Source organism: Penicillium hordei (genome assembly GCF_028827395.1).
Source record: "Penicillium hordei strain IBT 12815 chromosome Unknown utg000001l_segment0_segment0, whole genome shotgun sequence".
NCBI classification, from domain to species: Eukaryota; Fungi; Ascomycota; class Eurotiomycetes; order Eurotiales; family Aspergillaceae; genus Penicillium; species Penicillium hordei.
Genome location: NW_026623142.1, coordinates 2449298 through 2464015, shown reverse-complemented (window position 1 = coordinate 2464015; position 14718 = coordinate 2449298). Strand labels below are relative to the sequence as shown.

At 46.4% G+C, this 14718-nt stretch overlaps 6 protein-coding genes across 6 annotated transcripts; 2 read left to right on the top strand and 4 right to left on the bottom strand.

The window, feature by feature from the left end:
- Positions 1-2205: 2205 nt before the first annotated feature.
- On the bottom strand, positions 2206-3143 carry aspf2 (major allergen Asp F2; the record flags this gene model as incomplete). The annotated part of the gene is made up of 2 exons (XM_056891984.1): positions 2206-2705; positions 2759-3143. The coding sequence occupies 2 exons, from the start codon at positions 3141-3143 to the stop codon at positions 2206-2208; spliced, it is 885 nt and encodes a 294-aa protein (XP_056756979.1).
- Positions 3144-3848: 705 nt separating this feature from the next.
- Positions 3849-5415, top strand: zrfC (putative ZIP Zinc transporter; the record flags this gene model as incomplete). Its single annotated transcript, XM_056891983.1, has 4 exons — positions 3849-4075; positions 4132-4278; positions 4337-4577; positions 4630-5415. 4 exons carry the CDS (start codon positions 3849-3851, stop codon positions 5413-5415), a joined length of 1401 nt encoding a protein of 466 aa, XP_056756978.1.
- A 574-nt stretch (positions 5416-5989) lies between these two features.
- Positions 5990-6912, bottom strand: N7537_000924 (GNAT family N-acetyltransferase; the record flags this gene model as incomplete). Its single annotated transcript, XM_056891982.1, has 3 exons — positions 5990-6028; positions 6085-6654; positions 6796-6912. The coding sequence occupies 3 exons, from the start codon at positions 6910-6912 to the stop codon at positions 5990-5992; spliced, it is 726 nt and encodes a 241-aa protein (XP_056756977.1).
- A 1988-nt stretch (positions 6913-8900) lies between these two features.
- On the top strand, positions 8901-9329 carry N7537_000923 (uncharacterized protein; the record flags this gene model as incomplete). The annotated part of the gene is made up of 1 exon (XM_056891981.1): positions 8901-9329. The coding sequence occupies one exon, from the start codon at positions 8901-8903 to the stop codon at positions 9327-9329; it is 429 nt and encodes a 142-aa protein (XP_056756976.1).
- Positions 9330-9885: 556 nt separating this feature from the next.
- N7537_000922 (putative extracellular threonine rich protein) lies at positions 9886-11499 on the bottom strand (the record flags this gene model as incomplete). Its single annotated transcript, XM_056891980.1, has 4 exons — positions 9886-10175; positions 10560-10776; positions 10851-10972; positions 11031-11499. The coding sequence occupies 4 exons, from the start codon at positions 11497-11499 to the stop codon at positions 9886-9888; spliced, it is 1098 nt and encodes a 365-aa protein (XP_056756975.1).
- Positions 11500-12344: 845 nt separating this feature from the next.
- N7537_000921 (MCT family MFS transporter) lies at positions 12345-13958 on the bottom strand (the record flags this gene model as incomplete). Its single annotated transcript, XM_056891979.1, has 2 exons — positions 12345-12588; positions 12655-13958. The coding sequence occupies 2 exons, from the start codon at positions 13956-13958 to the stop codon at positions 12423-12425; spliced, it is 1470 nt and encodes a 489-aa protein (XP_056756974.1). The 3' UTR covers positions 12345-12422.
- Between the last annotated feature and the right edge of the window lie 760 nt (positions 13959-14718).

Here is a 14718-nt window from a genome sequence, read left to right as displayed (position 1 = left end):
ATCTTCTCCTGCAGCAAAACCAACCCTACTATTGGTAAATATTTGCTTGAACAGCATTCTTATGGTCGATCATGCACTGCCCTGTTTCTTGTAACCCTTTGCCCACTTCAGTGGGCGGATTCTACCCTAGCATATGAAGGCAGTCTGTTCCGTGGTACATCTCTTTGGAACAGATTATGGGGCAACATGGATATATTCTAAATTGTGGTACCTCGATCATTCTATCTCGATATACATTGTAATCCACAGATCGTATGTTGTATGTAGATTACATCCTGAGTGTGCATACAGGCTGCACGACATTGTACAATTCGCACAAGCAAAGCTTGCTCCAGTAGAGCCTGTAATATAAATCGTACCTATAGTTGATTATTATATATATTCAAAAATTCTAGGCAAAACTTAAATCTTGTCTCGTATTATTAAGTCGATGTGTTCACGCGACTAGAGCTTACCTGGAAGCTAGAAATTTCCCATAATCGGCTACGACTAATTCGACCACCAAAAAAAGGTAGGTTTATTCAATGATATATAGAAGTGATGTTTAACTTCTTTGCCTATGCATTCTTCTATGATTAACATGTTGGGCGGTAACAAAAATATCTAATCTAGAATCATATATATCTTAACGTGGTTCTCGGCACAATTATATAACAGAATATAAGAACAAACCCCACGTTTGTCTAACTGGAATGCGTCTCAAAATCATGAGATTTGAAAGAGATATTGATCACATAAAGAGATATTTATTTATCGGTTCAGTCGAGGAATTGACATCTGCTTGCCTAAGAATCATGAAGTGTTTTCGAATAGCACTCGAATAGCGAAGAATATATAATATACTATCGCCCACCTACATCACGTTGATGCATAACAGAAAGACGTCAGCCAACTAAACATCTTACCGGACTTTAATCCGCCTACAACGTTTAACTATGGGGTTTCACACATCATGCAAATGTTTGGAGCAACACCAGCCAAGCATACCTCATGGTCGGACCAGCTAGTGTCTATAGTGACCTCGGGATGCAACCCAGGTCTGCTGTTAACTAACTACTAAATCAGTACTACTTACGAACGATGCGCTACATTACTTATTTCTAGCGTAACAAGTCTCCAGAACCAGGCCCTTCTCAACCTTGGAATTATCGCGACACGGTAATTAATAGACCGCAATGGTTTCCCAAATCGCCAAAATAATATATATAGATTAGATCAACATATTATAAGCCAATTATTCCAATTATTCCAATTATGGTCAATAGTAACAGAAGTTATTTCCAATATTCACACCAAGGAATATTAATGCGGAGCTGTCGGCGGGTACTACGAGATGCAATAGTCATCCTACGGCAATGGGAGAATATGGGGATGAGTATAACATGCAGAATTCCAGATTTATCGATCAAATAATATCCTCTATGGCAAAATATGCCATGCGTCCTAGCCCTCTCGTTGGATACTGCCTCACCGCAGGTATCACCGCCTCGATGTATGCTAATTTTAGTTTATATACTCACAAGAATGGCCTTGTAATGTCTTTTTAGATATCCTTTTTAAGTGTATATAAAGGCTGTAAAAAAAAGCATACCCTATACAAAGACTTTTCTATATATAGTATTGGATTATTTGATTTCAACTTCTCTTGTTCAAGCTGGCGTATTTTCTTCTATACGCAACACTCTATACCTTACTACTACACCCCCGTATAATAAGATGCCTAAAAATATAGCGAGTTAAGCGGATCTTATAATTATACAATACGAATCAAACCCTACAGTCATATCTAAAGGCGCTTATTTTCTAAGTTGGTCTTTCTAATAAGCAAATTATTACGATACTTGTGACTTCAGATAGAAGGCTAAGGCCGAACAAACCACTACTGGGGCCCCAAATACAAATTGTAGAATTTGAACAATTCCCTTCATTCAACATACGGTAGCAAATAAACTCAGTAATAATATATATTATATTATGCTTTAAATCTGTTGAGGCTGGTGCCTTGGGCTGATAGGACCCCCCTCCCCTTTTTTCCTACCACAAATTATCTATCAGTTCCCGTTCAAGCCAGGGCGGCCTGTTCGCCAATTTTTTATCTTTGTCTCGATTGCCTGAGTGGGCTTTGTGTTATTCCGATAGGATGAAACCTCAAGTGCAGTGGAGCTCGCCTCCTTCATGGGTATGGCAATTCTATTCAAATTAGTTTCAAATCTCGACGATGCAACCGAGACAGCTACTCACCGCAGGTACTTCGGAGGTTTTTGAAGGAGCATCGGTATTTGTTGCGGTTGGAGTAGGCTGACTAGTCACAGCCTCGGATGTCGTTTGCTCGGCGTGGGTTTCATCATGCTTATGTTGATCACCTGGACAGCCAATTCCCGGCACAGCAATATCGTAAGCATATACCTCCAGTGCGAAGTACTGAAGGGTCTCCGAATCACGCGTTGATAGCGTCGCATTTTCCTTCGCCTGGTCAATAACCTCTTCATATCCATCTGCAAAGTGATCTATCCAGTTCTGTCCGATGGCGGAAACATGATACAGGCGGTGCAGGAGATCAGCGGCCCAGAAGGTGTTGGTCTCGGATTCCGAAACTGTGTATCCAAGGCCGCACATGGTTGAAAGAGAGCGACGGGTTTGGTAGCTCAGGTCGCAGATGACTGTCTCATCCGTGCCATTTTCGCCTCGCCAGTGTCCGGCCCAGCCTATTTGGTCGAGATGTTAGAATGTAATCTCTCCATGGAGCAAGGTATCTTACCTTCATTGTTACAGTTTCCATCTGGGTTGTCACATCGAAACAAAATGTCTTTCTTGTCCCCATTGACTACGATATCAAATGCACCGATAGCTTCCATGGATGGGCGATCACCGAAATACTTTCTGTAGATCTCACTCTCATTTCTCCATCTCAAGATATGATCTTGAGCATGCGAAGCCAGAGTAATAGTCTCGTTAAGACCTAGCTCAATTTGGCGACGCTGGGTTGCATTGCAGCTTGAATGGATGGGGAATTGATTCACAGCGCCAGCGTTCCAAGGTGCGAGCCCAGAGAAGGGCTGGGATTGGTTGCCTCCTGAGCTCTCGGGAGTGGGGAGAGCAGCAGCAATTGCCGCAGAGGAGATAATGAGGTTGAACAAAAGCATTTTTGTTATAATCAAGGCAGATTGCTTAATTGCTTGGAAACTATGGAAGCAAATTTCCACCCACGGTAGGAGCAGCTTTTATATCATTTCTCCGAAGCCTTCAAAGCTTCCATACACGATGGTTTTAGTTTTTCTCAACTGTTTGCCAAGTGTGGCTTTTGTTGTGCTCATCTTCGCTGTGTCTGCTGATAATCCAATCCACGCCTCACCCAGAAGAGAAAATGGGATGTTTTCTCCATCTTTCTCGGTTCACGGGTGGTGCAACCTGCCAAGAGGGGACCTTGAGAGCTTCTTTCATCAGTTCTCTCGCTAAAAGTATTTTTTCTCCAGCAAATCAGCGCAGAAAATCCCAGGTTGATGCCAAGACAAAGGCTCGGCGGAGGGTCGCCAAGATGCTTGGGCGGGAGTACCTTGAGAGCACAAGAACTGAGTACGCCGTATTCTCCGGAGAAACCCCGAATTGGAAGTTCAGGCTTGCTCTTGGCGAAAAGATGGGAAGGTCTTCCGCTTGGCATCGAGAACCTTGGGGGTGAGACACCTGTGTGTGGCTCTTCCTCCATATACCAAGCGGCCTTTTAGAGAGGATTTCTCCCAGGATCCATTGATTGAAAAATCCGCACCTGTGGTATATTTCTTGTATCAATTACAATTCTAATTCTTCATCGTTTCATTCTTCTTACGAAAGGGTAGAGCAGCAGTTTCATCATGCTCATTTTCAGACCTTTCCTTATATCACTAGGCATTGCCAGAGTATATGCGGCCACAGCAACAACATCAGCACAAACATCATCTGTAACTGGTTGTCATACTCATGGCTCAAGTATTTACTGCATTGATGGAGATGGCCACGAAGTTTTAGTTTCGGCGACATCTACCCCTACAACCGGAGTACCAGCACAATACACCGGGTGTCACTCTCACGGAAGCGAGTCGTAAGTCCACAACTATAAAATTTTGTGGCAATATACTGACCTAAAAAAATTCTAAGATATTGCATGGATGCAGATGGAAACGATGTCCTGATTCAAGAAGAAACGGAAGTCAAGAGCGGGACGACTGAAAGTCACAGTGAACATGACCACGAGGAATCCTCAAGCGAAGCACAACAAAACTGCCACTTCCATGCTGGCGTCGAGTAAGTTTGTGACTTTTTTGCCCCAAGATTTGTGCGTTATTGACTTTGGCCATTCTAGACACTGCGTGGGTGCAGGTGAATCAGAGGAAAACACTGCGCCATCGTGTGGTATCAAAGCAAGAGACTACGACATCCCCCTGAGAATTGGCACATTGTTTGTCGTACTTGTCACTAGTTCGATTGGTGTCTTTGCCCCTATTCTCCTGATGAAACTTCCATTTGCCTCTATCAATGGAGTGGTCTCCACCGTCATCAAACAATTCGGAACTGGCATCATCATCGCCACGGGTTTCATACACGTAAGTGATCTTGGTCTTGACAGACACACCACTTGCTGACTACTTCCCTTAGCTATACACACATGCAAACCTCATGTTTACCAACGAGTGTTTGGGTGAACTCGAGTACGAAGCAACTACCTCCGCCGTAGTCGTGGCGGGTATATTCATTGCTTTCTTGCTGGAATACATTGGCCACAGGATTATCGTTGCTCGCAACAGCAAGAGGAACTCCACAGAAACCGTATCATCCGAGTCTGAGTCGCAGGAAACACAACAGAAGGGACAGCATGACCAGTCCCCAGACCAACAGCAACAGTCCACATTGGCTGGTCTTGGGCACAGTCACGGCTCATTGGATCTTACCGGGCCCAACAGCAAATTTTCAGTCATGGTCATGGAAGCGGGTATACTCTTCCACAGTATCTTGATTGGTCTTACTCTTGTCGTTGCTGGGGACTCGTTTTACAAGACGCTTCTAGTCGTGATTGTGTTCCACCAATTCTTTGAAGGGTTGGCACTCGGTGCTCGTATTGCAGTCCTACCGGGAGCTATATTCCCTTCCAAAGCGTCTATGGCGGCGGCATTTGCCTTGATCACACCTATTGGCATGGCTATTGGGCTTGGTGTTCTTCACACCTTCAATGGTAATTCGAGGGGCACTTTAATTGCACTGGGAACATTGGACGCGCTGTCTGCTGGTATTCTGGTGTGGGTTGGTGTCGTCGATATGTGGGCGCGTGACTGGGTAATTGAGGGAGGTGAAATGATGGATGCGAAGTTGGGAAGAGTTTTGACCGGTGGTATTTCCTTGGTCAGTGGGCTAGTATTGATGGGAGTGCTAGGAAAATGGGCTTGATCACTTGCACATGTACATAGTTAGCCTGATCCCAAAGAGTTCAAGCATTAAAAGCGGCTCATCTTGAGCATTTTTCACACTCCGTACTTCGTGTTTAATCCGAATTCCGGGCTATAGCTTCGCTCGTTAACAAGTTGAATAATATTGAGGTCAGAAGACAGGAACAAAACGCATATCAGTGCCTCTCCCAGCTCTCGATGTTCGTCTTTACCACAACAGCTCAAGAGGCCATTCTTTGATAAGGAATAATTGTAAGAGTCAACGAATCCCCAGACAGATTATTATGGGATGCCGTAGGGTTATCAGAAGATGAAAAAAGCGTTCATAACCTACTGTGACGTTCCCGGCAGAAAGCCAGAAGAGAGATGTTGATTAGAAAAGAAATTGACTGAAAAAGCTAAGCTTAGAAAGGCTATATTCGGTTATTTCCATCATCTCGCATACACTCCTAGTCAAAAATGACAGTTATCGAAATGCTTGCGATTCAAATGCTACTAATCAAGTCATGCATGTCACTCAATCTCCCTGTGTATCTTGTGTTAACGATATCGGCTTTAGAACATTTATCACAGTCTTATTCTTTGGACTTGGGGTTGCGAATCATGCAATATAACTGGGATGGCGTGAGTCAGTCATTTAATAGGGAACATTCCAGCCAAGAGGGCATACCTTGCAAACGTCCCCTCCATCCACGCATTCAATCTCCTTGACCAATTCAAAGCCCATTCTTTCATAAATACCCACGTTTGGATACCCCTTAGAGCTCTCGAGGTAGCATGGCATATTCTCCCGATCGGCCTTCTCCATGACATTCTCCATGAGCTTCTTTCCCACTCCCATGCCACGCGCCTCTGAATCAACACAGACGACATTGCAAAAGTAATACCCGCGGGGGTCCTGCCAAATGGCATCATGCGCAGTTTGCTGCACCTGCTTCCAAATCCAATACCGGTGCACATTCAGACCACCGCGACCAAGGAAGCGAATATTGTTCATGAGCTGGCGGAAGGAAAGAAGCCAGTCCTGTGCCCAAACAGACCAGGTTTGAGTCATGGAAGGCACTTGTGGCGAGTACCACCAGGCAACGCCGACCACAGTACCGGCCGGCAAGCGGATATCGCCATCGCTCTTGCTTTCATTGGCGGCGCGGGTTATCTTGGCGACAGAAATGGGGCAGCCGCAGTTGATACCATATCGGAGATGAGCAGCGAGGGAGGCTGCGTTTCGTTGGATGTTAAACTGTCAGACCCCGTTATTACTTAGTTCGATATCCACGTCGTTTGTTTTCACTCGTTTTTTTGTTTTTTTTTTTTGTCTGTCTTTCTCAAAGCCAGAACGAAGTCTTCGGCTGGTGGCTCGAGGAAAAAGATGTCTTCATACCTTGGATGGATCATCAAACACCCAGCGAAAATAGGGATCATCGGCGAAGGCTTTCTGCACACAGTCTACAGCCCCAGGTATGTCGGTCTGAGCCAGCGGGGCGATTTCGATTGACATTGTTCTTGGCTTGTCACTACGTTGTTTTTGTTTTTTTGTTTTTTGTTTTTTTGGACGGCGACAATTCTTTTAGTGAACGGCTTTAGATGCCCGGGTACTTTTTCTACTGGTTCTGCGGATAGCTTGACACAGAGATATAGTATAAGAATGCCAATGAAGACGTTGGGGACAGTGAGAGATAAAGACAACCGCCATCTAAGTAGAATTGAAGTGGTGATGGTCCACGAGTTGATGGAGGGCAAAGTGAGGGAAGCGAGATCTTCGTTTATTGTAGGGGTGTCTGCAATCGAGTAAATAATGAGTAGAAAGTCACTGGTACTCCAGGGCTGAGGAACGGGGCTCATATAGCTGAGCTGGATGGTGATCTCCGGGGCCATTTGATTGTCACGCTTATCTTGTCCTCGATGTATGTTCCAGGGTTGCATGTCGCTAGCCTTTATAGGAAGCTCCACCCGGAACAGGTACATATGCGCTGTGGAGGTGTTATGGCGCCCCTCCACTCAGATTACCGCCCCGTTGTGGCCCCGGCAGTAACCGCAGCTAGACGAGTTTAATACAGACCACACGACTATCTAGTGCAAGCATGCACATATTAGTACATCGTGGATGGGTTTGAATAACCTCAAATTATTCGGCAAGATTGTCGATCTCATATGTGCTGTAACTAAACGCGGGGGGGCGGACTGGTATTGGATCATGTGGAGCCAGTGTAAAGCTAATCCTAATAAGGCAGGTCGTTGCGTCATTGGCTCAATCGATTGGGGGGCGTCTCGGGGTTATCAGTTCAGCCTGGAGGACTGATAAGAAGATACAAGGTCCTAATTAGAGTAAACGTTGGAAGTATACCTATACTTGATCTTGTTTTAAAGTCTGGTAGTGTGTATTTTATTTGATATCTCCAGATTCCTTGGCAACCTTGGAAGTACATAATACAGGTAAACAACGGAAAATTATTCCGGCCGAATCCTAAACTCATAACCTCGGTAAAACCATGAAAAATCAAAGCAAATATGTCTCTATTAGACGAGAAATTTATGTCGAAAGTCGTGCTGATGTCCCACACAGTGTATACTATAGTTTGATCCTGCGTAGCTCGGAAAAGAATCATGGATCCTGAGGGACACATTGAGAAAGTGAAATAAAACATGTCCAGATCAAAGTCAGAATTTGTCTTGATAGACTTGGCGTACGACTAACTTCTATAGAGTCTTTAAAAAGATGCAATGAAAAACATGAAGTAAAATATTCACGCACATTGGTATTTGCATCTACCTAGCAGTTGCTCCTTTGTTTGGTGACACATGGTCACCTGCTTTTTTTTTGGCCTGGTTTAACTACCCCATGCTCTACCCTTTGTACTTCCTCTTTGTTGATCGAGTCCATCCATTTGACGAACTTAAACATGATGAAAATGCTAAAAACCGATACTTGCAGCAAGGTATCCACATAGAGGTTATGGCATTGGTGTTACGATTTCTTTGAGAGTTGGGCCCGGTCTCTTAGTTTTCCAACTCCTATGCAACTGTGAAAAGATCTATCGGGCTCCTTTCTGAAGTCAAAAATTTACAGTTATTGCCCTCATCGTGGGCTATATTCTCTCTTTTGATTGTGAGTACAGCGGAGGCGAAGAGTTTCTTTCTTGACGAAATATAACCAGGAGATGTCCAAAATGCACTCAAAGGTTCGATATGCCTTTTCTTCCCTGATAGAGTAAAAATAAATCTTTGTTGTCATTTCTGTCTTTGTCAAATACATCAACCACAAAATCGAATCAGTGCTAACTCTACTCCGTGCAAATGCATAAATAACTCCGATCCCCACCACCTTTTCATAACCCGCAAGCAATCTCCGAGAACACATCGGATTGTGCATCATCGGAGAATTCGGTTATCTGCTTGCAACTTGTTTGTTCGGGAATCGTCAACAGATTTCGCTTCCAAGTCACACTTCAACCAGCTTCTCCATCACCAGTCCGATATCCGCCTACGATGCCTCATGATAATCTTGAGCGCCTGCTAGCCAACGATCCCTACAACGAGCGGCGCATTTTCCTTCTGTCATGCGTGCATGACGCAATCTACTTTCTTCGCCATGGACCGCATCGTCGTCACGATGTGATTTCCTCGTTGCAGGAGGAGATTCTTGGCGCAATTAGCATCGGCATCTCAAGCGCGGTTGTGGAACATGATCCTCAGTTTGAGCGGTTGTGTCGTAACCTTGAGCTTGTCGCGCCGATCTCACTCAGGATTCTCAGAAAGTATAACGACCGGGAGAGCGACGAAGATGTTGCAGATGATCTCATTAGCTGCATCCCCACCGTTTTGCAACAACCTACTCAATGGGATCCAGAAGTGGAAGAGGCTACTGGCGAGGAACGGTTTGAGCAGCAGAGTAGACGACATCACCGTCACAGATAGGTATGGCTTTCTAGAGAGGCGGGAAATCAAGTATTGGTCATAGGCCTGGCAAGGTTTGGAGGATTTTCTGTTCGAGTGCATTTGCTGCTGCTTGTATGTTTCAATGACAAACAAATGATAGAATTCTGTCCTTATTGCTCCAAGTAGTTTCTCGGGGCTCCTTCTATGTATCAACACAAGCGCTTGTCACATGTATTTTCTAGTATATGATCTTGCTCTAACTAGATAGATTCGAGGGGTGAATCGTGATTGTCACAAGCAAAGCATCATAAGCTTCATGTCTTAAAGTGTCAGTGGTCTTGTCTAGCAGAGTCTCCGGAGGCTAAAGCTTGCTTGGGGGCACTTTCTTTGATAGTAGAACAAACAAATCCCAGGGCCATACGCAAGTTGGACAATTCAATAAACTCCAGCAACATCATATTACCACCGAATACATTAAACTCCTTTTAAACTATCAGAAAAATCATCAAAAAATTGGCAATAATCAACCCGATCTAAAATTTTATCAAGAAACAACCAATCAGTACCTGGATCTTCCCCAATTCAACCAAACAATCTAACCACGATTCCGTCCACGATGAAACCGAGGCAGGAAAGCGGGCGCAGGCTCAGTGGCAGTCTCTATCGCAACACGAGTGAGGTTCACTGCACTAGTTGTGGCATTGTGGACAATAGATGTGTTGGTAAAGAGGGCCGTCGCTGTCGTGTTGCTAAATAGCTGCCGGCGAATAACATCGGGATCGATCTTTGCTCGCGGAGTGACACGCGATGCCCCTGGAGTCACAGGAGATACATGTGCAGATGTCGTAGGCAAAGTCACGAGGGTAGCTGGTGTGGTGGGCGAGGCTGGTGTGACTGTAGTACGTTCTCTGCTAGTGGTCGGTATGAGTGGTGTTGATGTTCGGGTTTGAGTCAGGGTCTGAGTCAGGGTGTTGGTGTTGGTGCTGGTGCTGGTTCTGGTGGGTGAGGCTGTTGGGCTGCCAGTTGAGGAGGCTACGCCAGTGTGGCTAGTTGAGGTTGCCACGCTGCTAGTTGGGGAGGCTGTGCCGGTGTGGCTAGTTGAGGCTGTCGGGCTGCCAGTGGTGGAGACTACGCCAGTGGAGCTAGTTGAGGTTATCACGCTGCTAGTTAGAGAGACTCCTCCAGTGGGGCTAGTGGCGGGGGGAGCACCTCCGCCAGGACTTTCAGTGGGGCAAGGACAACCTGTTGCTCCAGTGCCCGGGGCCGAACCAGATGTGACAGTGACGGTAGTGGTGCTCACTATGGCAGCGGGACAAGTGACCGTCACTGGGACCACCGTCGTCTCCTTGGATGTGGATGGAGTAGGACAGGCCGGTGGTGCTTCGCTTCCAGTGGTAACGCTGGGAGTTGGGGAAGGAGGCACGCTACCACCTCCAGTGGGAGATGTGTGAGCGGTGCTTGTCTGCTCACTAGTAAAGGGAGATGTCTGACCAGTGTTAGTAGTTTTAATGACTACTTCAGGAGAGGATGGCGGAGTGGTTCCACTGGGGGAGGACTAACATTACCGCCAGTTGGAGGAGCAGATCCGGTTGTTGTGGTAGCCCCGCCAGTCGGGGAAGTTCCAATGCCACCGGTTGGCGTACCAGTCGTACCCCCGCCGCCGCCAGTAGGTGAGGTGCCGCCTTGAGTACCAGGGAGAGTAAGAAGGGTGCTTTCAGAAAAAGGTAGCAGTTTACTCACCTCCTCCGCCAGGGACCGTGGTGCTGCCACCTCCGCCAGGAACTGTAGTACCACCACCTTCACCAGGAACTGTAGTACCACCACCTCCACCAGGGACTGTAGTGCCACCACCTCCGCCAGGAACTGTAGTACCACCACCTCCGCCAGGAACTGTAGTACCACCACCTCCACCAGGGACTGTAGTGCCGCCACCTCCGCCAGAGACTGTAGTACCACCACCACCACCTCCGCCAGGGACTGTAGTAGTCTCAGGCTTCGGGCCTTTTGTCGTAGAGAACTCCTCAGTCAACACAGAAAGTAGCGAGCTCACAAGTTCAGGATGGTTGTGGCGCTCCTGCAAGCCAAAGTCACGCTCTTCTCGACGACGATCCTCGAGGCCGGGCTGCTCTAGCGCCACATCCGGGACAGCTACGACACTATGGAGGAGTGTCCAGCAGGCCAGCAGAATCAAGCATTTTGTTGGAAACATGATTCGGACCAAAGCCAGTAAATGCAGGGCGATGAAGCAAATGTGGCCGATTTGCGGAGAACAGGGACCAATTAAAGTTCGCCTATAGTTCCAAGCGTTGTCAAATCGATAAATGAGCTGATGTAGAAGACAACTCTACCTTCAGAGCTCCTCGGATAGCAAGCCTAGCGACGAAGCGAAATACTCACCAGATGAGTTCGAGGCGAGTAAAAGGAAAGCAGACTCCCGGATTAAAAAGGACGTTAAGGAGGGAACGCGAGAATACCGTCGTATATGTAGCGAGAGGTTGGAAAACTCAATGGTGATGGATTGATGAACATTGGATGTCATCACAGCGATAGGATTGGCCAGGCGTGATGTCGATGTTTGTTTTTGGTTTAACTTTCGACGTCTTTATAGTTCCCATGGTGAGAGCTGACCCTGCTCCTATTGGAAATCTTTCCCAGTGGTGAAATCCATGGCTGGATAAGGTACAGAGGCATCATTGTGACTAGATGTTTACATAGGTCCGGTGCCTGTCGGGTATCTTATGCGGTATGTTCTGCCCTGTTCAGCCCTGCAGAGAACCTGAACCTGAGGTACCAACATTTATGTTTTTTATATTGCCTCAATGGCGGCAAATCTTTTTTATCGCTAACCATTAGTACGATTGGGAGATCTATTTGTACGGCTGAAGGGCCGAACCGACCATGTCGGAAACGTTATCCGACGGGGTGGTGAATTATATAACTGCAATCACAGATTGATAAATATAGACATTAGTAGCAGCTATGTATAACAAATCGCTCAGTTATGAACGCTGGGTAGAAAATGCAAGTCGAGGAGAAAGGAAACTTTTCTATCTTAGCTCATTTTTGAAATCGTGAGATCGTGTCGAAATTACCAAATCACCAGCATCGGGGTCCCGGAAAGAACCCAGAAATTTAATAGATCGCGAGAGGGTGACGCCAGCCAACTTGAATGACCTTTACGGAAGTACAGCATGCAAGACCAGCCGCATAGCAGCAGACAGTAAATGTGATCAGGCCCCAGTAGGATCCATTGCAGCGTGCCAGGATCTCACCTGCAATAGGGATTCCGGTGAGAGTGCTGGTGGCAAAAGGGTGTTAGTTATGGATACGCAGGTGACATCACAAGGGAAAATAAAACACTCACCCGAAGCTCACTATGGTATAGGCAGTTGCGTAATACCGGCCATAGTTCTCGGTTTTGCAGAGCTGGCCAACACAGACTGGCGTCAAGCTGATATTGCTGCCGCTCGAGAATCCAAAAAGAGCAGCGTAAACGATCAGCAAAGGCAGACTATCTCCGGCAGGAAGCCACAGGCAGGCATTACAGAGCACGCAGAGCGCGACCGTCGCGATCAAAGTGTTAAAGCGACCAAGGAAATCGGCAAAGAAGCCAGGCAACCATCGCCCGAAGAACGAGCCGGCATTCAAGATGGCAATGATCTGGTATGAAAACTTGGTGGGAAAACCATGGTCGAGAGCGTATGATGAGATGTAGCTAATTGGCACGAAAAGTCCCCACTCAATAAAGAAGACGCTGGCGGTAGTAAGTACAAATCGCGGGTCTCGGAATATGCGGAAGTCAGGGAGCACATTCTCCTTGGAAAATGGCTTCTGCGGGAGTCGAGACCTAATCAAGAGATTCGCAATCGATAGCACAATTAGGCAGATCAACGCGACAACCCGAGTGGCCCAAGCCCAGCCAATCTTGGGGAAGAGGTCTTCTAGAATGAGAGGGAAGACAATGCCTCCGACAGAGCCACCAGTGGCAGCAATGCCAGTTGCGACTCCACGTTTCTCGTAGAAATAATGTCCAATCGCCGAGAATGCCGGTGTGAAAATGAGGGACGCTCCCACTCCACCCAATACACCGATGACCATCATAAAGTGCCAGTATTTAGTGCAGAATCCGAGGAGGATTATCATGGCCATTTCTAATACGGAACCGGCAAAGACGAGAAGTCGTGGGCCTCGAGCGTCGAAGATGGGACCGATTTGCACTCCACAAAAGAAAGTGAGAAAGGCAAACATTCCAAAAATCCAACCATTGGTTCCTGAGCTGTATTCCTTCAGTTGGTGGTTTTGGACATATGCTTGGAAAGTGCCAATGGTATTGACCAGGCCCAGCGATCCAAAGAGACCGAGGAAGCTGCCCAGCACTACCAGCCAGGCTTCGAGACCCCCCTCCGGGTAGGTGTTCCCTTCGGCGTCTGTCGTCACTCGACTAACGGGGTCTCTTCTGGCTGACCTTTGAGACGGTGCCACGGTAGATGCTGTCCGATATACATCCTCCGAGCTATGTTCTTGCTCTGGTACAGCCTCCATGTCAAATTTCTCATTGTTCATGTGAACAGTAACTTTCTCATCAGGGACTGTTGTAGTGCTCTGTATGGTGTTCACGGTATCAAACGCATGGTCGGTCTTACTGGCAGATCCGACATTGGTAGGCATTCTATGTGGGAGGAGCAGCTTTGATATTCTCCACTTGCATTAAAAGGGAAGTGCTAGATTTCTTGAATTTAAGGATCCGAGGATCTGAAAGGTTGGAAGGAGGGGAATTACATATTAGCAATCGGAACCTCTTAAAAGAGTATGCAAAAGGGCCCAGGCTCTGAGAATTTTCCGAGGAATTATTCTCATTGGGCAGGGAAGGATGTGGATCCATCGTATCGACCCGAACACCTTAAGACTATGTGAATCTTACTGCTCTATACTGGCTAGGCCAGTTCTCTTTGGTAATCATATCGAATGATAATCTATACATGTCTCATTTATCTGGATTCATCGGTGTACGGCATACAGTTCACTAGTTGGTTATGACTACAGCAGTTCAACATAGTGGCAAAACTCCGAATTTCCGAACTCCCGATCTCCGTGAGACTACCCAACTACCCGAAACGCAAGCGGAGTACATATACCTACATCCGGGGATAGTGTCAATCATTCATACTAGACTAGGCATGAATCAGCTTGCATTTGAATGTACATAACTTATTCAGGAAAACAAGAAAAATATATGTTTAAATGACATGTGGACAATGTCGAAAAAATAAATTATAGTTATTTGAGATAGCACGAAATCTGATGTGATGCGGGTAGATATATATGCCTGCGGTCATGTTTTTGTGTCTCTTGGGCAAGTGTCGTCGGCTATCAAACCCATGTAAAGCCCATATAACCTTCCAAGGTCAGAACCTCGGAAAGCATGAAA